Source organism: Gallinula chloropus (genome assembly GCF_964237585.1).
Source record: "Gallinula chloropus genome assembly, chromosome: 1".
Classification (NCBI taxonomy): domain Eukaryota; kingdom Metazoa; phylum Chordata; class Aves; order Gruiformes; family Rallidae; genus Gallinula; species Gallinula chloropus.
The window spans coordinates 15,061,172-15,086,925 of NC_140085.1; the positions used below are offsets into that span (position 1 = coordinate 15,061,172).

A 25,754-nucleotide genomic window follows, 5' to 3' on the forward strand; every position below is an offset into this window, starting at 1 on the left:
TGGGAGAAAACATTCTCATGCCTGTGATCTCAGGAGGGAGTTGTGTGGGATTTTCTGGGTGTTATTTTTTGTTTGTTTGTTGGGGTAGGGGGCTTAGTAAGCTACTTGCTAGACAGGCAGACTTGAAAACATCAGCAAAATAGCTGCTTGTTGCACTTTGTTTCTACTCTGCTCAGGCAAACAGAGCTCTGTTTACATGCTTTGTAAATAAACAGGATTGCACATACATACACACACAAATCTCAACCCTAAAATCACATAATCTATTTCTCTTCCTGAGAGAAGCAACTTGGCAAAGCCTCAAGTATTAGCTAGCTCTTGGGCTCTTATAATAGAAATAATACATGCCAGTTTTTCTGAATACTGATGTCAACTAGACAAATATTGGCTAATACACGTTGTGGGACTTATTTATCCTGCTCAGCCACCTGGCAAAGGAATTGACCATTCTCTTGATGCTTGCAGGTCAAATCAACAACTGGTCTTCCTGTCCACCTTAGAGACATTACTCCCCTTCTAAACAAGGATATATGATTGCTTTTTGCTGTTTTTAAAATGGCACAAGAAATACTTTTTGAAGGCTATTATCAGACAGCTCTTTTCTGTACCAGAACCAGGGTGTCTAGTCTGAGTTGGTTTATGCTCCAGAACTCCTATTATTACAAGACCCTGTGCTACTTTACCTCAAATGGGGTTTGCAACAAGCACAGAGGACAATTTCAGCAGAGAAAGTAGCCCTACTTGGCCTGTGATCATTGCTGAGCTTTGCCTTCATTAGATGTACAAGCCTAACAATTCCAGCAGGTGTGAGCCCATAACATAGAGTATACATTTAACACATTGTAAGAAGACACTTTGCTTTTCCTGCTCAGAAATACAGGCCTAGAAACTGAATAGGAGTTAAATAGTAGACTCTGCAATACTAAATTTCTGTGGGACTAAGCGGTAACAACAGAATTGTGCAAATTGTATCCTCAGCTTTTAGGTGCCCACATCAGATGACGAAAAAAATCCAAACAGACCTAGATCCAGTTTTGACAAGTACTACTGGGCCCCTGGGAGACCAGTGTAAGGTTATCTGATTAAAGGCTAATCATGATAGAAAGATTCAGCAAGGATCGTGGAAAAACAATAGGTAGAGAAACCCTAGAATCAGAATGGTTAAGGTTGGAAAGGACCTCAAAGACCATCTAGTTCCAACCCCCTGCCATGGGCAGGGACACCCTCCACTAGACCAGGTTGCCCAAAGTCTCATCCAACCTGGTCTTGAACACTTTCATGGATGAGGCTTCCACAGCCTCTTTGGGCAACCTGTGCCAGTGTCTCACCACCCACAACTTAATCAATGAAAACAGGGCGCCTGAATCAGCTACTCCCAAGACTGTCATTATACCACACCCCTCCAGTCTGAAACCCACCAAGGAAAAACTCACCTCAGAAACACCTTGAAAAATAAAGGTTATTGCCTTAAAGAGTACAGGACTCATTATGGGATGCAGGGAGGAAGAACATTTTGGGATTGTGCAAAACTTAGTGTGGGATTGTGAGAATATGCAAGACATTATTAAATGCTTAGAGGGAAGGCACTAGAGGTGGAGAAAGATGGGGATAAAGGTGGATAAGGGACAAATAAGTACAGAAAAAGATCCTGGGAGAAGGATAAATAGCTCAGGCCCAATGCAAATAGGGGTCAGTCAGTGAATTTGTCTGATGGAGAGTGGCCTTTCATTACAACAGTCATTGTCATAAAACTGTATTTCTGTCAGGTTTGTGGATGCACTTTCTGTCATGAGTGTGTGTGAACTCAAGCCAACTTCAAGCCAGGCTGGCCACCAAGTAGATACAAGTCTAAGTACCATCACAAGGAGTGAGAACACAAACCTCAGGGGCTTATAGGTGCCAAAAGCTTGGAGGCAGGTCAGAGGGCAGACAACCACAGGTCAAGGCTTCAGCAATCAGACCATTTCAAAACTGCTAAAGCATGCATTCAAGTTTCTGTGAAAGTTCCACAAGTGGACTTCTACTCTGAGGAGCTGGAAAGGAAGAACAGGACTGGGCTGTCAGTGAAGTTCTTGAGTATTTGTGTATGTTTATGTGGGTGCCAATAAAAGCACTGGTTTGAGTCTCTGTTGATCTGTGTGGCCAGCTGCGTACGCATTTTCCATACGTGCGTGCATACACACACAGCTGTTAGGAGCACGTGCTCAGTCTCATTACTGGCTGGCCCTGGGGACACAACTGCAGCAGTCTTACACTTACCTATTTAGCTGAGACAGGAGGTATGCCCCTGGGACCCAGAGTCCTTGTGTTTGGCTACCTCTAACAACTGGCATGGCTGAAAGGACACACACCTTGAGCAAGTCTCTTAGCAAAGCTCTCAGTAACTGTGAAGTATATCAATCTGCCTTAGATTTGAGTTCGGGGCAGTCTATACCTGCTTAAGCTGTTCTGGCATCTACTGGAACACACTCTGTGCAGTTTTGCTAAGGCATTTTGTAAACCACCAAGTATTTAAATGATAGTTAAAAAATGCATTAGCATTCTCATGCACCACTCTACTTCATTTAGATGTCCTCAGTTTCTTTTAATAGCCCTTGAAATTCCTATGTGCTAAACACGTTTGAAAGGAATCTTGACCAGATCTTTCCTGCGTGTTTTCTTTTCAAGTCAGGACTCATTTGTACACCATTGTAACCGAAGAGTAACGCAAATAAAGCAAAAATACAGATGAAACAAGATAGATGTAAATTAAATCACAGGAATATACTTAATAAGTTTGCTTTGGATTAACTTGTAAACAGATTTCCAGGAAGAGCAACAACACCTTCCACTCTCCGGCAGCGTACTACAGCCAGGGTGCCCAAGGAACAGGCTCTGTGCTAATTCATCGTCTCAGTAATGCACCCACAGGTATCAGTAGTACTTGTGAGAAAGGGGAAGATTTTTTCCTTGTTTTTTCCTAATTTCTTTGCAAGTTGTGCATTCTTTCACTTCTGCTGTGAAACATATGCATTTGGAGGAAAGCTGTATCTTTTTTTATTTGACTTCCTAGACCAGTACTCTGAAACATTAATCACCTGGGAAGGAGCCAAGTGAGACTTCAAACTAAGTATGTAAAGACTGTTTGTACTCTTATTTATATTATTAGAATGAAACATTTTAATTGATAGAAATGTACTTCAGAATCACTGCAGCTGATCTGTTAAGGAAGCCTTGGTCCAAAGCTGTATTACAGCCTTCCGGGAAGCGGACACTTCTCTAGCTAAGACACCAAGCAGCAGTGGAAATTCCTGATTCTTGTCACATACGCAATAGGAGCTGTCAGAAAGGCTTTATGTTGTCATACTGGGGATGACAAAGCACCACTCTGAGGAAACCACGACACGTGGTCTCTCCTACGGGTAAGGTAATCCTTTTATAGAAGGATTCATAAAGAGCAGAGCTAATTCCAAACATCTTCCATTCTAGTTCATGGCACTGAATAAACAGAGGTTGATGCTTCTGTTTGGTACATGGGCATGGCAGGAGCTGAATGCTTCCGTGAACAGTGGCTACAGCAGCTGAAGAAGACAGACAAGAGAATCTGCAGGTCCTGATGCTGGATACAGAATAACAAAACAGGAATTTCAGGCTCCTTTTCCACTTCCACAAAAAAAAAAACCACTGTTGGATATTCTGATACAGCAGCTACAAAAGAAAATAGTACTGTCTCTTTATAGTAGTATTAATGACAAAAAACTCCCCCAGTTTTTGCCAGATGTACTGCTAACATTTAAGCTTTGACAACACAGAACATACACATAGCTTAAGAAGAGCTTCTACACTAACGTGGCCTTCTTTCCTCCCTGCAAAAGATATGCACTAATGCACAGAAGTAACCAGCTACAGACGTGAGGACAAGTCCTTGCCTTCTTAGGAAGGCTATGAACATTGAGTAGGTTTAGGGCAGAAGAAAAAAGTTCATGAAAACAAAGCACCGAATTCTTAAAATGTATCATGTTACTCCAATGACACTTTGCCAAATAAGAAGTAGCATTAAGAAATTCTCCACCCACAGTTACACTGCTCAAGGTTTAGAAAGTGTTTTCAAACTTCACCAGCACAACATTAAAATACAGATGTTTCACAGGCTTTCAAGAGAAGGAAATACAATCTTTTAGCAAATGAGGGTATCGTCAACTTGCAGTCATTTGTGTTTCAGCAGACAAGAAGATAAAGTTAGAATTAGGACACATTTATCACTACAGAGAGGTTAAAGTGCCTTCTGAACACCCTATTAAACACAATGGCCAAAATATTATACAAACAGAACATCTACGTGAAATGTGATTCTGGTCTTGAACATCGCTCAGCCATGGAAGAGAAGCACTCAAGCAGCTTGACTGACCTAAAGCTGTAGTCAGACAAGGAAAGCTGTGCAAACTTGAAGAACTGCTACATCTTCATTTATAGTATATATAACAGGCAGAGTTGGAGCTGCACACATTTTGTTTCATAATGAATAAAAGAGTTAAAAGAAAAGGAAATAGCAATTCACTATCCATATAGACACAACCAACAGCATGAGTTCGGAAGACATCCTAGATAAGATGACTTTCATATTTGATAAGGTAACAGTGACTGTTTGGATTTTGTCACAGAGTTTACCCAAGCCTAAGGGTGAGTCTCAAAGAAAATGCAGAGGCACCCAGGGCAGACATTGGTTCAGGAGTGCAAAATTCCTTGAGACAGAACTAGTAAAGACCTTCTGGTCATAACATTCTTTAAGCAGAAAGGGTATTTTTCAATCAAGCAGAAAGACTTACAGATATTCTCTGAACTATATGACAGGATTCACAGCAGCTCACAAGCTGAGATAGGACACAATTTCCTGCTAACATGCATACACAAAATATGCAACTAAATGGAATGCTTAAATTGGCATACGTTTGCTTAACCTGTTGCTTTGCCTCTCTTGGTAGCTACAGCAATTGCAGATCAATGACAACACACGTATCTTAGTAAATTAAGAGAATCATATGAACACCTAAATATTTCATTATTCATTTGTAAGCATATAATGTGAAGATGCAGAAAACCACAGATTAATTTATCCTGTAACACAGCAGAGTGACAACAGAAATGAAGTCATCTCTCCTAAGTACACATTGTTTTATGCAATCTATCAGGTAATGTTCCCTTACCATCTGTCTAGGGCAGGGGACTGAAGTGAACATTTTCAAAGTTACAATGAAGAGAGTGATCAGGCAAAAGTTTCAAGTCATGAAACAAACAATGTCACATAAAAGACTTTGCTTAAACTGGCTCATTACATTTTCACTGACATATTACCCTGAAGTGGAACTGGAATACACATTTGCCTTAGAAAGAGTATAATCTTCAAGTCATAGTCTTAATTTTATTTTTTACATACATAGGTTTTTTTAGCCGTTAACTGTGTTACCATTACTGGATTGCTTTAATTAGTTTCCATTGAACTGTTCTCATTCAATAAAATCTCACCAACCCTCCAACACTTTCAAGCTCTTCCTCTCCAAAAGTCCTCTCATTTTAGTTCCAACAGTAAGTGCCAAAAACCCAAGATCTGTGTTTTTGTAAGATATATTAGAAATCACCCTGTAATAAATCTCTCTCAAATAACTGCATGATGAAAAGCTCTAAAGATTTAAAAAAAAACCAAAAAAAACCACCAAACACAAAACACCCCCAGCAAAACCCACAAGTTGTGCACAAACTGTCATCCATAGTGGAAGTACTAATGCTATCTTTCACTTGTGATAAAATATCAAAGTACATTATTTTCTTACATATAGCCACAACTCCAAACATAGAAATAAACAGAGTCCATCACTGAAAAAATAAAATACACTTAAAATTCTATATCTTTTAAAAGCTTACTGATGAATTAATACAGGCACTATCTACAAAGACTGCAGTGTCCCCTAAAAATATCACCTCCAGTGGAAAAAGCTGCTCCACACACAGCTGCTTCTACACTGGCTGCTTCCATTATTTTTGTCTACACAAGCATGTTGCAGGAGTCCTTGTCTTTACATCCCTTTGATACTTCACTCAAAAACTTTGTACATTAAAACAATGAGCCTGTGAAACCTTTAATATGAAAAATTAAGTAAGCTAAAATTAAGATGAAAGAGAGTAGATTTAGATTACATATAAAGAATAAATTCTTCCCTGGCAAATCTTACCCAGAGAAGCTGTGGCTGACCCCTCCCTGGCAGTGTTCAAGGCCAGGCTGGATGGGGCTTTGGGCAGTGTGGTCTAGTAGAGGGTGTCCCTGCCCATGGCAGGGGGGTTGAACAAGAAGACCTTTAAAGTTCCTTCCAGCCCAAACCATTCTCCAATTCCACTATTTTAATCAAAATTGAAAAATTAAAGTTGTATGACCACTAAATACAAATTTGAACAGTCCTGAAATGGAAGCTAGGCAGTATTATTAAAAATCATTTCACAGTTAGTGGAACTGATTATATAGTTGCGTTATGCTGATAATTATTTTTGTCTTGATGTTTATGTAAGTAACAGAATTGTATTTATCTAATAATTATTCCAAAGCGTTTATTTGACACACAGCAATGTCAACTCATACTGAATGTTGTGAGCTGATAGTTCTACTGTCAAACAAGTGTTACAAGTGATACTTCTGTCTTAAGTAGTAGTAACTCATCCACAATGAAATCAAATTTAAAAAAAAAAAAACAAACCACAGAACAAAAAAATCTCACGCATTCCTAAATCTGAAGGAATCTTTCAGTATTATAATCTGTTTCAGAGTGCCTCTTATATCAGCTAACATCAGGCCTCTTCTCAGAAAAATAAGCAGACAGTACTGTCTCCATCTTTTCTCTTCCTCCTCATTACTTTAGATTTCTTCTTCTTTTACTTTATCCCTGACTGAATTCTCGGCACAACCTGACGAAGAAACCATGTAAAAGCATTGATAAAGGCATTAATTTACTCTGCAAATATAAATTAACAAAGAGAGGGGGCTATACACAGCCCATGGCTAAAAAAAACCCCACAAAACCAGCAGTTGTCCTTAAACCTTGCCTACACTGCCCCACCCCAAATACTTTCACACACTGAGTAACAGAAACTTTGTGGTCTTACTCTCGTTTGAAAGTACCTTCCCTTTATTGCTACTTATAAACCCCCTCAAAATCATGACAACTGGATTATATACACAAGTTCTCTACTTCAAGATCGCTCATGATTGGCTCTTTTTTTTTTTCTTTTAAACACTGAAATTCATTTTAAAGTAAGGTGCACATGCATCCTTTACAGAAAGATTAGATACAGAAGGATACAGAAAGAATTCAGACTTACCAGCCTTGCTAACAACCTTTACCAGGATACTATACCCTGTGGCCAATTCTGCATTGCTAAGATGACATAAATTTAAAATAAAAAAATCAGAGAAAAAAAATATTCTGTGTTCTTTGTCTTAAAGTATTAAAAAAAAAAAAAAAAACCCAAACCTACCAAAAAACCCCACATACATTAGGTTTGCAGTCTAAACAGTAGGAAGTTGTCCAGGTGGAAGAACTGACTTTTCTCAAAACGAAACAGAAACCTGCTGGAGTTCCACAAAGCCCTTAAAAAGTCAAAAAAAAAAAAAGGAAAAATCTGCACAGCTCAGTGGTTGACTACCCTGAACATGAGAAGAGTGCGTAACATACAACAAAACTGAAGTATTGATGCTTTCTCAGAGGGTTCTTGAAAAACCAACCTCCTCTGCCTGGCTGCTGCTACTTGCTTTCTAATGACATCTGCAGAGCTCAGACAAATAACCTCACACAGCCTCCACTGAAATGTAGAGAACACAGGGGGAAAGGGCAGTTAAATTACTACTTATTAGATGAAGAACCCAGGTGTGTGTCACATTGTAAGCATGCTGTAGGAAACATTTCCACAGTATACTTCGAGCTCAAGACATCCAAACAAATCAATTCATCGTAGCCAGTTGCAGTAGGTTACCTGATCCCCCGTTACCATCCATGCGCACACGCGCATCCGCAGTTACCCAGGTTACCTTATCAACAAGGACTTTGTCACAGGCTGCTAACACATACATGGGCAGCATTAACTACACAGAAATTTAGGACTTGTAGATGCTGTCTGATTGTGTCTGCTTAATGAAATATCCCGGCACAAACGAAAAAACAGACGTCTTATCCCCCCATCTGCAATTACAGAGGTGAGGGGAAAGGAAGGATGAATGTCACTACAAAAACAGTCCCAGGTTTTTTAATTAGTTTACTTTTCAAGGCAGCAATGTCTTTAACATCTCAGAGGATCCTCAACAAAAGGGTTCATCTCACTTTCTTGCTAGCTAATGTCTCCTAAAAGCCTTTTAAAAACATAACAACCAAGGATCTTAAGAGAATGCTGCAGAATTTTAAACATGTTGAGCTTCCATATCAGCCAAACCATCCGTTATAGTCCAGCTTTCTTCTCATCATTTTTTTCCTCTAGGATAACATGCTAAACGTGCCAAGTGAGTGGGAAAACCTACAAACACTACACTGTCTTGTAAAAATAAAGACCAGCCAAAGAACGGGGCAAAGTAATGGGGCTTCTCTCTGGTTCCTTCTCTAGTCATCAGTTTCTGCAAATACACAGAGCACCTCCTCTCCTCTCCCTTCCTGCCATGCAAGTGCTGTCTAGCAGCCTCTGCTAGTGTGGAAAACAAGAAACACACCATGGACTTTTTCACATCTTGCACCTGGCATTTCCTGCTGGGAACTCAAGCTTCTCAGAAAGTCCAATCACTAAAAGAAAGGGTAAAAACTGATAATAATCATATAAAAAAATTTAAAATGCAAGTGTGAACTCCCTTTCCATGTTTGTCAAAAACATGCCAATCTTCATGTCTGTATTGTATGAACACACACTGCAATTTTGCTATACAGCAGATTGAGGTCAGTTTAGTAGTTCAGACACTCAATACTACTTTTTTTTTTTTCTTAAAAGCATCTTATACAGTAATTTTAAAAAGGCCTTGAAAGGAACTGGCAGCTAATAGGATAGCACAAGCACTGTTTCATAACAGCTTGCAAAAAAAAATTCAGTCTATTTTTAGATGGGTGAAAAGAATGTGGTTATTTAAAAAAAAAAACCCTTAGATAATATAAAGTTGTTTTCAATTATAACTGACCAGAAAAATTTTGCAGCTGATGTGTCAATGTCCAGGTGAACAGAACCATATACTTAAATACTCAAAAGAAATCTATGTGCATACACAACATTCACATTTAATCTTTATTGCAAAATAACACCTCATACTGTTATAAAAATCTTACTGGCATTTAAACAGATCTCATACAAATACATCTTTTTTCTAATTATGGGTTATAATCCTTTACAGGGACCTATTCATCTAGGACTACCATTCGTTCAACTGTGAGCATGTTTTGCTCAAATACAGGCTGATCGGTTTTAGGAAGCTGCATAACATCCATATTGATAAAATAAATATATTATACACCAAATTCCCCCACAAGAGCCACACCAACAAAAGCCTTTCCCAAAATTAAGTTAACACCTGTTTCTCTTACAATTTTCACCCCATCATCCTCTCTGTTACCACCACCATTTTATTAGTATTGTATGTAAAAATTTTAGGCATCAGGGTGGGATAGAGACTAAATAAATAAACATTATAATTTTCTTTTATGACCCCTAATTTTGAATAAATAAATAAATAAATCTATCAAAGCTCTTCTTATATTTCTCCATTTTGGAAAGGTGACTTAACAACCCATTCCCCCCCACCATTTTCTGTATCTCTCTCATTGCTGATATTTTGTTACATTTTCAGCTAGTGAAAGGCAGTGCAGTTTGCTTCAGTGTATCTTACACGGATATACTTACAAACCAAACTAAACTGCTCATTTTGGTTTTTTAAACCATGAATGCCACACAGCATTCATTCATTTTGAAAGATGTCTTTTAGCATGTTTCCTTAAGATAGCTTTCCGTGAATTATCATGCCTTTCTATGCTGAGCTATTCAATAAAATGTACTTTAGATAATAATTTCATCTAAACACACAGTTTGAGCGCTTAAAATTAATTTCTTTTATCAATGTTCAAGATTAAAATGGCAAAACAGAACATTCAGATGGTCTTTTGCATACAGCTGAAATGATTACCGTATGTAATTTGGGAAGAAGGAGGTATTATGTTTCTCTGGATTTAAGGAATTTTCAAAATAAAAATCTCTCCTAAAATTCAGTTGCAAGCAAAAAAAATAAGCAGGGCTTGATCATTTAAAATCAACAAAATAATCACACCGAGAGGTTATCTGACGTGAGATAACTTAACGTGCATTTCGAACCTCGAAATATTTCTTTAAAACAAAACAGCTCCTTGAAATTGTAATAATCTGATTGACAGATAAAATAATTGCTTTAAAAACACTTCTGAGTCATTTTGTCCTTACCTGCAGGCACGAACCATTACTGCATGCAGCGACTGCTCCATTTCCTAGCACAGGCTTGAACGAGGATCACATCTATCTTACAGAATGTGACTAATTGGAAGATTTGCGATTCCTGAGCTACTTTGGAAAGGACACTCCCTTTCCACATAACAGGACGCGAAACGCTTCAGCGAGTTAAGATTCCCTGCGCATCTAAACTGAAAGGAACCCCTTCGCAACCGCGGCACACGGTTTCCTGCAACACAACAATAACGCGACGGCTTTCAAAACGCTTTTAGAAACCGAGAGGCTGCTTGCATGACAGCGAGAGGGAGCGAGGTCTGCCAGCCCAGCACACGCGAGCCAGCAGCCTGCTGTGGCATGATCTGCATGCTGCAGCCCGGGAGGCTTCACTTGAAAAGGGGGGGGCGGGGGGAAATAAATAATGAAAATATTTTAAAACGAATAAATCTCTGCCACAACGCTCAACCAAAAGACAGGTTCAACGGATGCGGTACGATAACCAGCATGCAATACGTAAACAATGCTAGCAAACTTGACACGGAAAAAGAAAACAGCCCTGCGCCGCTGCTTGGCAGTGCTACACCATGGATCGCTCATGCAAGAGATGCGGCTGTACCTTTCTGAAGAGGACGACTTCTCAGAGTTAACTGACATCAGCAGCTCAATCTTCTGCTTGATTTCTGGAAAAATCAGAAAATATTCACAACCGAGACCGCCTGCCCTCGCTTTCCAGAGCCTTATTAGCCGAACGATTTTATTTCCCTAAGCCCTTTTGTTCGGAAAGAGGCCGCAGGAGCCACGGTGCCTGTGCGAGGGCCGGCCCAGCCGCGCTCTGAGGGGACGAGGCGGGAGGCGGCGGGCCGGGCGGCCCGCGCACATGACTGGGCACGGCAGCGGGCGGAACCATTCCTGGGGCCGGGGAGGGGGGGGAAACGGGTACACGGGGGGAAAGCGACTCTCCTCGGCGGGAGCCGACGCGGTTCCTACCGTCCTACCGCTGCCAGCGGGTGCGCGGAGGAGAATCTCAGGGGGAAAAAATGCAGAAACAAAGGATTTGTGGCACGGTTGTCTCCCCGGTTAGTTATCTAAGCAACCTGGGACACCCTCGAAAACCTTCAGATGAAAAGCCCTGAAAAATATGGCTCTTTGAATCATTTTTGTCACAAAGACCGAAGTATCAAATCCCTGCTCTCGTACAGGGCTCGGGAACGGGCACGGAAAACTCTACGCGTGCCTGGGGTTTAATCGTTAGTGCCCTGCCTCTAATTCCCTCCAAATACACTTTGTAAAGTAATAGTTGGTTTAACACCTGTGAATGACCAACCCAGCACTTGGAACGCCTGAGCGCGGCAGCAGCAGGCGAACGGGGCTGACACCGCGGCACTGCCGCACCGCAGGCGGCCTGGCAGCACGGGCCAGGGGCAGCCAGGGGCGATGCATCCGTGTGCCCGCCCGCCACTTGTTCCACAAGATCCTGTCGACGCAGAACAGGGACACTGCTCAAGAATTAATTCATCAGGAGCCCGGGAGTCAAGGGGCTTGTGACCCAAGGGAAACCAAAGAATAATGCCGCGGGTGTGAGCTACATTGTAAGATCCTATCCCCGCTGGAGGCCGTAGTGCCACCTATGGAAACACTGGTTAAGACCTGTGCAGCATTAAGACCACATCCACTTGTTTCCAACCAAAGTAAACTTCAACTATTTGGGATTAACCATTCTACAACATGGAAGCTTCAACCTGACTTTTTTCCCTTTCTTTTGACACATATTTCAGATACAAAGCCTCAGCAATTTCTGAACGCAGAAGAAAGAAGAGGAACTAGATTTTTAAAAATATATATACCACAACAACCTAAAAATAAAGGGCCATTTTCTCACCCTCGTGGCCTGGTGGAAGAGTTGCAAGTTATCAGTGATCGTCACCCCATTAAGCATATGCCATTTCTCTTTACCACAACATAGAGACCAGAGAAACCTCTGAGAAGAATCTCGGTTCCTGCATCCAAAGTAGGTTCTTCCCAGAGCTTTCAAGACACGTCTTTGAAATGTCCCTATGTCCGCAACTGGCTCCACTGCGTGACTGCAAGGACCATGCAAAACTTCCCTTACCAGTGCCCATCCCAGCAGCTGGTGGTTCTCCAGTCACAGCTACCAGGACACCTCTCTGCACACACAGAATCGTGTCCCAAGGCAGACAGAAGTTCAGCTGCCCAGGAATGCCCGGGCTGGTGGCTGGGAAATGTCCCAGGTTCTCGGCAGCCCCAGAGCTGCAGTGCACTGGAATAAGCTTCTTGATGTCATCTTTCATCTCCCATTACCCAAAGTCCACAGCAGTTTTTGTTTAGGCCAAGTGCATCTGTCCCTCTGTGCCTCAGTTCTCCTGCTATCAAAAGGGATAACAGCATCAACTAAACTCTCTAGGGTACTGGTTGTTGGCAAGCCAACAACCTATGACAAAATACCCGTGAGTCCCTCCAAGCATCAATTTATATAATTTTGTATAAATTGGACAGAGCTAGACAATTTGGAGATGCAAGCTCAAGTTCATGTCCCCTACCGTAGATCCTTGACACTAATTGACTAAATATGTTCCTCAACCTCATAATCCAACAATTTTTAATTCCTTCTGAAGATGTTTAACCCTGTTTAAATTAAAAATGGTTGATAAAAACATATGTTAACAAGGCAGGATTCTATGATAAAACAAAATCCACAGAGTTTGGAATAAAGTGATTAGCTGATCCATTCCATAAACAATCCTCCAGACAGGTTTTGCCTAGAGATTATTACACCTATACTTTTAGTTCTAACAACACGTTTCAAGATGCTAAAAATAAAATCCAAGCTAGAAGTTACTTCACTGCAAACTTGAAAGTCCCTGGATGCTCTGAAATGCACAAAAAAATTCTCTCGGATGGTATTCCAGCAAAAAAAATAGTTACACTTTTACTCAATGGCAACAAAGATTTATTTAATACAGTGGTAAGAATTTAAATAAAATCACTGAAAAAAAGTATTCTAGCATCACTGAGCGTTACATTCCACAACTTGATAAATTTCCATCATAAGATTTTGGGGGTTTTCTTTCTTTCCCCTCTCTGCTCCTCTTCTGTCAACTTGAAGTATTTTCTTATTTGGGACTTACCTATCTTCTGTCTCTGCTATCTGAGATTAATGCACGTGGATGCATTTCATTCACTTTTAAAAGCAAATCTATACCCTTATACATTCATACTGCACTCCTAAGGTCAGGCTGTTAACACCATTATTAGTCCTGATACAAAACTGATCATTGAAAAAATACCACAAAAATAGGTGTTTTACACTAAGTGCCTTTAGGCCAAAAGAGAAAAAACCCTGCAGAAACAGTAATGTTGTTTATTTTGATGATTTATAAATGACTTATTCAGAAGTCTGGGCTCATTTACAGAATTTATTAGAACATACAAATTGCATCCCTATCCAAAGAAAAAAAGCAAAAAAAACCCTCCAAATGGTGGTTACCCTACCACCCACTCAACCAGCCTTCGCAGCCCAGGAGAATGCAAATTACAGTAATATTTGTTAAACTGCAAGTATTTATAAAAAAAGAAAGAAGAAAAGAAAAAGTTTTACAGTTGAGCAGCTCTTCCTGAAGGTGACTTGGTTCAAGCCCCTCCAACCTGACACAGAAAACTAACGCTTCAAGTTCTGGTTGACCTCAAGTGCTGTAGCACAGAGGTATATAAACGCTGAGCTCATCAGGATCAACACCCATTACAGACTACAAGAACAGCATCTTTAACTGCTTTTATGAGTTAATTAGATAACTGCATTGATCAGTGCACAGCCGTACAGTGAACCTCTGCTTAGCAAGCAAGCATCCAAAAATCACACTGAAGGTTTTTGGACTGTCCTAATTACATAGGCAACAAAAAGACGACACTGTAAGCGGGACCACGTGCACAGGAATAGATCATAACATTGTACAAAAATAAAGATGAAAACGAATGAAAATTTGTGTCTGCAAATCCCAAAGCAAGAGGTAATACAATAAATTCCCCAAGCATCAAAATAGTGATCAATTCAGGTAGGGGTGGCAGTATCATTGTCACCAACTCCTCGGTCATTCCATGGCCAGCCCAAAGCAGCTGATAAGTGCACAGGCTGATAATGTGCACTACACTGTGTAAAGATCAAGTGGAAAACAACTGCCACTCATCCAAGACTTGACCGCAGCAGAGACATTGAGTCTCTATAGCCATACATATTATTCAAGCTGCAATTAAAGGAAAACAAGCTCAGAAAGACTCTGCACTGCCCAAATGCAGATAATTATAACAATATATATTATTTTAAAACCAAAGCACGAGTAACATTTAGAGGAATCTGTGCTCAGCAGTTTTTTAGTCCAGTTGTTTGCCTTTTCTGAGATGTTCAGGTGTAGGTTGTGGGTTAGATCGGAGAAAAAGGCATCTGATATAGCTAAAACAGGAAGGGATCTCTTTATAGAGAGAGGTCATCTGCTCTGCCAAAACGGGAGACCAGAAGTTTGGAAAAATAGAGAGGAGAACCTGCAAAGACATGCCAGCAGTTTTTAAATTCAAAGGGGATTTGCAGGAGTGTATCATGCCAGACTACAAGAATAAGTTTCTACAATGAATCTAGAACAAACTATCTTAGAAAGGATAAGGGAAGAAACCCTTCAGACAAACCAAAGAAGAGAGGCTATTTCATTTCAACAATATGAAAGAAGAAGAGAAAAAAAAAAAGGTATCTAGGAATTGGGAACCTCTGAGGAATATAAACATAATCTGGAAAAAAGAACAGGAAGCACGTCTGGCCTAGAGTTTTGGTTGGTTGGTTTTACCAATATGAAAAAAAACAAGAGCTTTCCACAACAAAATGAAAAACCCACCAAACCCTAGCTGCTGCTGCACAGATGGAAAAGTGTGGACAAGGTGTACAACAGTGCACATGCTGTTCCTTATGACATATGGGTAGGTATCAGAGTCACCACTATTTCAAAGTCAACTGACAGAAGTCACTGTTTCACTAAAAACTTAATCATGTCTATTGCAAACAGATTATCTCAATGGTATGCAACACATTCATCAGTCAATAAGAAAATATCTTAGTGACAGTGCATGTATTAAATTAATCCAGGGCAGAGAATCACTGTGACAGAACTCAACAGATTGCTTTTTTTTTCCCCCTTTTTGTAGACAATGGAAGAGACAAAGTGGCAACTAAACAAACTACCTTCAACTCATTGCAATGTAAACCCATGCTACGCAACATACCATACACCCCTTTAAAAATAAACATTATACTAAACGGATGCAAGAAAAATATACTCGGGTTTTAATTAATAAGAAGGCTTATCCACAGGTTTTGTTTATCTAACCTGATCATAGCCTAGCAGGCCCAGTACTTTTATCCATTTTATGTGCAGTTTATATGGTAGGACACAAGCACAAGATGCTTTTAACCTTTCTGATACAGTAACTTTAAACATTTCCTTCCCCATCAATATCCATCCTAGTCCGTTCCCCACTGGCTTCTCCTCCTTTAAGTCAGAGTAGTGCTACAGCTGCTTGGATCTTATATTTTGCCTATAAAAGCTCTCCTCCTGCTCCAGGCTGACTGTACTTCCAGTGTTACTATTAAAATAAATAATCTTGCTTCCCAAATCCTACAAAGACAGACCTGAAAATATTATGCAAAGCAAATTAATCAAACAACTCATTCTAAATTAACATTCAGGCCTGAAACCATGAAATGCATTAGGAACTTTAGTACTGCTAACTTTATGAGGGCAGTTTGATGTTTTGAGATGTGGCTGGTTGTTGCACAAGTGACATACTAAACAGTACAAAAGAAATTAAGTTAAAATTCGCCTGATGAGGCACCGGGTATCACAGGACAAAATAAGGCAGATTTACACACAACTTGAGAGCTACACAACTTGATGTCTTTTAGATAAAGTACTTCTAAAATAGGAAATCGTCCTACAAGCTGAACTGCTGGAATCACAGGCTTTGGCACCCGGAGTTTCAAAATGGCACAAACACAGAGCAAGCCTAAATTCAATCAACGCGTGAGCGTTAAATGGTGTAATATGAAAGTGCAAAGAGTGTAATTACCCTAAAATAAGCAATTTGTCCAGATGTTACTAAGCTTTTGAAGTGGGAAAAAAATAGTGCTTTTGCCCCAACTTAGCGTTATTTACTGTACAGGTCAAGAAATTGGTAGCCCAGGTTAAGAAATTTGGCAGCCTCCGAAGGAGCAGACAGCAAACCTCAGATGGTCCTTCTTGTGATGAAACTTCTTGTCTTCCAAAAGCTTTATATAACCAAGACGAAATAAAGAGATGGCCTGAATGGTTTTCTCCTCCTACAACATAACAAAATTCAGTATAAAGGAGACACCTATCCTTTTTGCATTAAGTGCAACTAGAAGAAGACTGGAAAGGTGAGTTCTTCACACACACACAAATGGTAGGGGCTGGATAAAAAACACAAAGGGGAGCACAGACCTTTTATTTGTATACACTGTACAAAGCCACACACAAATACCAGCTACAGCTGTGTCCCACACATGCTCAGCTCAGTAGGCATACATAATAGGAGTCTGATCTGCGCAGAAAAAAAAATAATTCTAGAAATCAAGAGAAAAATGAGATGAAAGGAAGCATTTAATTTTCCCTTGCATAAAGAGCAAGATGGAGTTACTCAGTATTTACAAGTACATTAAGTGGACTTAATGTTAACAATATCAAGTCTATGTTCAGAAACTATATGTTGCATCTGATCTTCTCCAGTCAGTCTCAGAGATACAGAAATACTGATTTTTTTTTTCACATTTTAAATATACTTAAGACTCCACTGGCATCATCTGCTTGGGTACTGTTATAGAATATAATCGTAGTAATATCACTGTTATCCTTCCAAACTGAGTATTCCATCCCTGAGCTGAGGTTGAAACATAAGAAAATATTTGGCAGAAAACTCATCTTCCTTTAAAATGGCTGCCACCCCCCATCAGTACCCAAATTCCTAAACACAGACATCTTTCATCCAGATGACACGGCGAGTTGTTTAGCACTGTTCTCATGCACACAAATGGAAGCCAGAGCCAATCTGAGAGACAGTATATACCTTTAATGGTAACCACTGCCTTGCTTTTGCAGAGGAAAATAGAAGACCATTCATTGAGAACTTACTGAACAATGGTATTTTATTACTGAAAAATAGCTCTGCTAGAACTATAATTTTAAAACTTTGTTTCGCTGAATCTTCACCATAAGGAGAACACAGGAAAGCACAGGACACAGGAAGGAGTGGAACATGGTAAGAAGGAAACAAGGTAGGTAGGAAAGTCTCACTGCAGGAGATTTCAGGGTGGAAACCAGAAGCTTGAGAACACCCACCTTAGGGTCAAGATTGTTTCTGCTTCTCCACATGGGGAAAAAAAAACATCTAAAAGAGGCAGTTGAATTTGCCTTTTACTTGTTCAAATATTAGTTTCCAAATATATAAATATACAGCCTAAGTCACATACCTAATAGGTCTGAAGAATTTTTAATAAGGTCAAATTCTTGAGTTTCTTGTTTATGTTTATATATGGAAATTTTTACAGGAAGTTTGTAGATAAGCTTGAGAAAGTATTAGGTGTTTAAGAAGAAAAGTATTGAGAGCATGTCACAATTACTCTAAAAATGCCCCATTATATACTGGGAAAACAGAATTACAGCTAAATGGAACTCTTCTTTTGAATTTCTTTCAAGTCACCTACGTAACTTCAACTAAACCTTGTTGACATAATCTGGCATTTGATCTTTTGCCAGACTGTGATATTCATTAATACAGTGCTTATTGAAACACGAAGATGACATTAAGAGGAATTCTTCATCCTGTTAGTTCTCCTCGGTCTGGCAGCATTTGCTGTACCAGCTGCAGGCCCATAACCAAGTTGTTGCTTTTCCCTCCCTCCCCCATCTCCGCCCAATACTCAACTCTGCCCAATGTATCTATTAAAACTCAAAGCCATTCTTCAAAGAAAAAAAAATATAAAATTTAAACATCTTTTTGCATAACTACTTGTCAGATTAAATGCCACTAAATCACAAGGCGAACATTAAACCCAAATATCACTATGCTTTCTATAAACTATTTCTCTCTGACTTTATTACTTACATGCATTAAACATTACTTAGCTTTTTAATATTATTTATATTCTATGACCTTTATTATTTATATGTATTAAACTTTATGAGAAAGGTTTTGTTTAGAGGGAATGCGTGGAGTTGAAAGCATTCCTTAGGGTTGCTGGAAAGTTTATTCCTACACATTTATCCATTCTGGGAAAAAAGCCCCAAAATATTCACTAAGTATGTTAAAATGTCTCCTCCTGTTCTTTAAAATCAGCTGCCAATTGCTTCCTACGACTAGACAAAAATCATCTTCATCTGGGAAAAGTTGTACATAAGGTAGCTAGAGACAGAGTGACATAAGAAGCTATTACTCTGTTAGTTAAACACAATAAATAATTAGCTGTGTTTTCCAGACCTTGTCTACCGTGCGGCAATGATTTGCTGAGTCTGCATGGTCAAATTTTCTGTCAAAGCTGAAAGAAATTCAACCTCTGGCATGATAATGCAGTATTAACTGATTTGCACCCTCAAACTATATCACTCCTAATATCTTTACATCTTAACTCACTAGACAGAATGGATAATTTCTGATTGCTAGTCTGAAATATTTCTAATTTCTCCCTTTTACAATCTAGTGTACAATTGTTACTGTGTTAGGATTCCTTAGATAATAGCCTTTTTTTTCAGGTCTACAATTTGCCTAAATGCCTTAAGTGCTATTCAAATTTTCAAATACTATTATTTTTTCCACTCATTTGCTATGTGCTTTTTCTTCAAAATTCAAGAAAAAAAAATAAATTGCTCTAACATAGGCTGACAAATTAAATTCCAGCCTTAAAAAAATACAGGTTTCTATTCATCTAAACTAAGTCAAGCGTATGTTACCTTCTAAAGTCTAAAGCAGTGACTCATAAAATCTTGCACACACTCTGATTCCTGCCTCTCCTAGGAGATGAAGCTACATGATTTACCCAGAAGGATTAAACTGGGTCACAATAAGTGCTATACCCTTAAACTTCAGGTTAGAATTTCTCCTTAGCCTTACTTTTTATTATCATCCCCTGTTCTAAAAAACTTTGAGTTTACATTTTGTTATGAATTTTAAAGTTAGAAATCCTTATAGGAGGAATATTTTTAAATGGAGCTATTTTGGCAGGATAGTCACAGGATGGTTTTCAGTACGTTCTGTCAATGTTTTTACATTGTTATCGTCACCACAGTATCTACATAACTGGCTTTTCCAAATATTCTTGCAAGGTTTTCAGCAGATCCAACAGATCATCAAGCTTTTATTTTCCTTGAATTGTTGGCTGTAAAGAGGGCATTCTTACCTCTGTTCCTCTAGAAGAAGAGACAGGACTTGTTTCACCTTTCCTGACCTTGTAAGAGGACAAAAAGCTCCATCGAAGTAGTACATGGCATCCTGAACACAAAGCAAGCCAAAAACCTCTTCACTTTAGCAGCCAGTTGTGCCCCACAGGGACACAGTTCCTCATGGTGATCATCTTACCCAAAAAGCAATTCCTCAGGAACACTGGGGACATTACAGAGTTGTCTCTGTCAAACTTTAGTTAAGATGTTCCTTGTTTATAAAGGGGAGGAGAAGGGGTGGGGAAAACAAAAGGGTTTTCACACAAAGAAGGAAATGTGAGTGTCCATGAAAGACTGTGAGAGAAACGTGCTCAGCAGTCATCAAAATAGCCAAAACCAAGATACTGATGTCAACTGTACTGTGCCACAGCTGCCAGATAACATCCAATATCCCTTCTGGTTTTACCCATAGTTCCTTCATTTGGACACTGCACAACTCTTACATAAATAAGCCTGTCCATGTTCAATGTGTTGACTATGTTCTGGGAATCACTGGCACCACTGAATGAAATAGTAAGGCTTTGTCTCACAGCAACCTTCCCAGTGTTACAGTAAACCTGAAATTCCATATCTCACCAGAGCTAGCCATCCTTCAGCATCCTCTTTGCCACTCGTTTCTTGTCAAAAAGACAACTTAAGGCCAATACAAACTCTTGAAGGACAGTGAAATCCTCTGCTAGAGCCTCTGTCAGACCAACATTTTCAGACCAACAGTTACTGGAAGGAAAAGGATTTTGATAATACCAGCAACCACTTTGCTATTTCTGAAGTGAAGCACATAGCTTGCAAACCATCACCGTTTCCCAGTCCTCCAAAATGCACATGTTAACTGCAATCATACCTGCTTCTCAGATGTGGAATCTGCTGTCCTGCTACCATACCTATTGCCAATGAAAGCAAAAAACCCAAGACACTGCACAGAATGAAGTTGTCTATTGTAACAGACACCTGGTAGCAACAGTGAAGCTGTAACAATTGTACCTGATTCCCCATTAATATAGCATCTTTTTTATTATTTTAAAATGTTATTTTTGTTAACCTATTAAATCTACCTTTTCTTAACTACATCTTGATAAAGTCTAAGCTTTTAGAAATAGTACTTTTAGTAATGATTTTAATACAGAAAAATTTAATTTGAAAATTATTACTGGAGATAAAATTGTACTGATGACAAATTTTAAAACATGCACACAGTGCCCACGAAAGAAGGAACCTTCTAATTGTATTTCAAGTATGCTACTCTGGTATACCATTTTCAATCTTTAATTGTCAGTGCCCTGGATTTACTTGGCAACATGACAAGACGGGGCTTTTTCTATTTGGCTTCTCCCTAAGAGAAGACATAGTGGTAACACAGGAAAGTACTTTTAAAATTTATACAAAAGAGAAAGAGGGAATAGAAACATAACACTGATAACTTTGCAGCCAGGCAAAATCTTCCAGTAAAGGATATTCCTCTATTTACACTTTCTTTTTTGCAAATAACAGAAATAACATTAATCCTTCAGATGCTTGTCTTTGTAAAGGCTGAGTGTAATTATAGTATAAAGATACAGGTACTGAATACCTATCATTGAATATACAGGAGAAGAACATCCTATACTAACAAAAATGGAAAGAAAATCTATGAGGTGCTTGCAGTTAAGGGAGTGCTACGAAAGCCTTCCAGTCCTGAAGGACTTCCATCAGGAATATTTTTAATTTTATACATAAAATATAAAACACCTACATGCAAATACATGTTAAAATATCCCTTGCTTTGCTTTTGTTCTCCTCTTCAGAGAAACAGGATAGGGGTTTTTTGTAGGGTTATTTTTTAAGCAACATTATATATATGCAGTAATAGTAAGTGACTGGAAAGGAATTTGGAGCAATATCTACAAACTTTAACTGGAAGAATAGAAAAAAGGAGTAAGTGTAAGAAATTTTTTTAAATTGTAGAAGAAAATTCTGGCTGCTGGAGACAAAATATTTCCAAAGGAAAGAAGGGTGTTAAAAGTAACCACAATAATAGAGGTATTTATATAAAACAGAGGTTTGTCCAGACATGAGACCTGTTCATGCAATCAGTAAAACTATTTACACCTTCACTTACTTTCCCCCACCCCCCATTAATCTCTCATCTAAATTGTATCACAATCAGCTATTGCTGATGAAAAATTCAGTGAGTGCTTTGCTGGTCTGCAGGTCCACCTGTAGAACGTTCAGCCTTTCAAGATTACTTTTTTTTAGCTCTACCTTTTTTCCTTTCACACCTTCTCTCATTCTGCATCTGACTTCTCCATCACTTATTCAGGAATCACATGAGAAACCTGGTATTGCCTTGTCTAAAAACTGGCTACAAATAGCTTCTTCCATGGTGAAGACACAGTGATGTAGGTGGTAAGTCATCACTATCCACTCTGCAAATGTGTGGTGACATCATTCAGGAGCTAGTCATGCTGTCCTTTGTTACCTCCCATCTTCTCCTACCTTGTATGAAGCAGATTTTGTTGAGTGATACCGCTAAAAGCGTAGCAGCATGTCACTAGGGCTTCTTCTTCACTGGAACTCTACCAGCTCCTCTCCAGGTCTCAACCCCGGTGGCTAGCATCTAATGAGTGAGCAAATGATGTCACTTACACAGTCCATACCCAGACAATTTTCCTCTAAAACATAAAGTTGGAGCTCCTATACATTTCAGTCTTTTCATGCACATATGAGCAAAGCCCCTTGACTTCACTGTTCCAAGATGCATATAGAAATTTATGTTTTCAACAACTCAGTCCTAATTCTGGCAGCTGTTAGAGCAACACTTAAACAATATACAATGTTGAGCAGATTGCCAGCAGTGCCAGTTGTCTTTCACAAAAATAAAGCCATACTAGAACTAAGGGAAACTTTGTTTTAAAAAATGCAGATAGCCATAAAGACATCAAAAGGAAAAAGAAAATGGGAAGAAAAAACAGATCGGCAGGTAATACTCTGTCTACTACTTCGGGTTTCACTGAGGGCACAGGGAAAAGGGTCATTCTCAGAGCACTTCCCTTTTATAAACACAGGGGAAAACTGAAAACTATGTTAAATAAAATAAAAAGCCTCATGAAAGAGCACTGAAAGTTAAATTATCTGAATTCTCTTCCAGTTTCACTATACTATTTGCCATTCCCTGAAGAATCTAAGTTTGTAGTCATAGAAGATACGTGCTTGAAAATCAGATCATTCAAGTTTCAACAGGACTGCCATGTCTAGCCCAGACAAAGTCTGCTGATGATCATCCTCCCTCCCTTACAGCGAGGGAAACACGCTTCAAAGATTATACTTATTTTTAAATGCCACTGCTATTTCACTCTACTTCTGGAAAACCTATACAGAATGTAGACAGACTTACATAGATTTATATAGTCTTTATTTGATCCCAATATTTAATGCTCATGAGAGACTTTTACATATGCATAAAAAGGAAAGAAAATGAACAAGCAACAGAAACCCTGCAAGTCAATTCTAAACAATGTCATTTTGTTAAGTTGTAAGAATCACCAATTTACCTTCAAATGCTAATTAAGAACTTAGTGAAGGACAAGAGATGAGAGAGAATACAGGCACTGTTGGGAGACACAGGGAGCAAAAGAAAATCAGCTGAAATGACAGAGAAAAATGAAGCAAAAATTCTGGGAGAAGGGAAGAATGTTGAGAGGGAGAAAAAGTATGTTGCCAAGGTGAAAATAGATAGCTGAAGACAGTAGACAAAGAAGGATGAGAAAGCTCAGGAGTGTAGGAAGAAAAGCAAACTAAAAAAAGATGAGGACTAAATCTTGCAAGGGAAAACACCGACTAGAAAATGTGCTCAACTTAAGTGAGCCGATGTGCAGTTATTTAGGAAAAGGGAGGCAAGAGCACTTTGAATATGTTAAGGAAGATCAGGGTGTACTCTTCCACATACTGTCTGTAAAATACACCAGAATATATACTGGAAAATAGCATATCCTTCCTTTCCCTCTCCCAAAAAAGGGACGTGACAGTAAGCACTTTTTCTCCTCAAACAAGCAAATAAGCAATGACAAGAGCGGCTAAGGAAGCGGCAAGTCCATGAGTTGCAGCCAGTACCTTACATTTAAAACCATGTTTTGGAGGGTCCTATATAGTCAAAAACACAATATACTGAGTACAGTTCATACCTATTTTAAGAAAGTCCAAAGTATATTTACAGAACCTGCAGAATCTGCTTTTTAACAATAGAAATTCAGGCTTTGCCCATAAAAAATTAGAATAAAGCAATAGAATGACACCATTGACACAAAAAAAGTAAAACACACATTTAAAAATAGGAACTTTTTCAGACTTTTATTTTTGCTGTTATTTTTCATGCTTATTTTACTAGAAGACTGAGGAAAACAGCTTCCTTTTTTTTAAATGGCAACACCCCCAATTGCTCTGTTAAAATTGGAAAAACTCCCATTCAACATGAGTCATCAAACCACTCCTCCAACACGAATAAAGACAGAAAGATTTAACATTTTCCTGGATTATTTTCACTTAGAAATATCAGCAAGAAAAGTAACTGAAAGTGATAAAATATTCAGAATTACTTTACCCCCAAAGATAAATATTACAATTATTTTGTTCCTTTGTTAATCTACTTGAGAATGAATACAAGGTGACTAGATAAGCTGCCAGATCCAGAAGTAGTGTGTAAGAAAGTATAAAATAAATTATTTTACATTATACTTGCCTGTGTCCAAACAGCCTCTTAAAAATCTATCTGAAACTGTTTCAAAAGCTCCCAAACCCAGCATTTGCAGTGTAGAACCCCCTAGTGTGCTACAGAGATCATTGAGGATATCAGCATTATTTTTAAAGAGAGAATAAATTGCCTCCCTACAGTAACGTGTTCCACTGACTGAAGAGGCATGACAGCAATTTTCAACCTTTAGACCACTGAAATAAATTCTACCTGTGATTGTCTACCTCTGAGTTATTATAGGCCATAGATGGAGCAATGTGAAGTTTAGGACAACAATCATCTCATTAGTTCGTTACTCAAATCTCAGACAAGATGAGTCACCCCAAATACCAGTGTTTCTCCACCCATGATGAAGAAGTTTGGGTAACCAGGTTGGATGTAGATGCCTACAACACAGGATCCACATGAAATCAGGTGAATCCCATCATTTACAGGGAAGTCACTCAGATATTTAAAAGCTGTTTTAAATTCCTATTATTCATTGCAATCAACATATAATAAAGTTCAGGAACAGGTACTAATATAGCTACGTTAGCACATAAATCCATCCCTATATAGAGACAAGTCATCAATTTTATTAACATTTATTCTTTCTTGAAAAAGAAAAGAACGTGGATATGACAGCAAAAGCCTAGTGAAACAGGGGGAGTATCAGTGGAGAAAAAGTAAAGCACTTATAATTTTTTTTAAGAAGAAATTTGAAAGAAAACTACATGGGCAGGTTGGCTAAGAAAAATAATTTTAAAAAGAAACCCCAAACCTGACTGGGAAAATCCATCAAACTTCTGTTGCATTCTCATTCTCATATTCATATTTGTGTGAAGTAACATCAGAAGCTTAAAAGTTATAAAAAGTATTACAGCAAGATAAACACAACAGCACAGGGAAAGTCAAGTAGTGGTGTAACTCCACTCAAGCTGGTAAAGGTACATGAGATTAAGTCTGAGCAGATACATTTGTGGATTAAGGGATACACAGAAACACAGAATAACAGAATTGTTTGTGTTGGAAGGGACCTCTCAAAGACCATCTAGTCCCACCTCCCCTGCCATGGGCAGTGA

At 38.9% G+C, this 25,754-nt stretch overlaps 1 protein-coding gene across 2 annotated transcripts in view; it reads right to left on the bottom strand.

The window, feature by feature from the left end:
• The window catches only part of SRPK2 (SRSF protein kinase 2), a gene marked incomplete at its 3' end in the record, with an annotated part of 97,190 nt that extends 86,010 nt beyond the window's left edge, over positions 1 to 11,180 (bottom strand). The window contains exon 1 of one of the 2 annotated variants that reach the window (XM_084267933.1): positions 11,081 to 11,180. In XM_084267933.1, the coding sequence (XP_084124059.1) occupies positions 11,081 to 11,118 (38 nt within the window). In that variant the 5' untranslated portion in view covers positions 11,119 to 11,180. The remainder of the gene's footprint in view (positions 1 to 11,080) is intronic. The other variant, XM_084267932.1, reaches the window with a different exon arrangement.
• Positions 11,181 to 25,754: the final 14,574 nt, after the last annotated feature.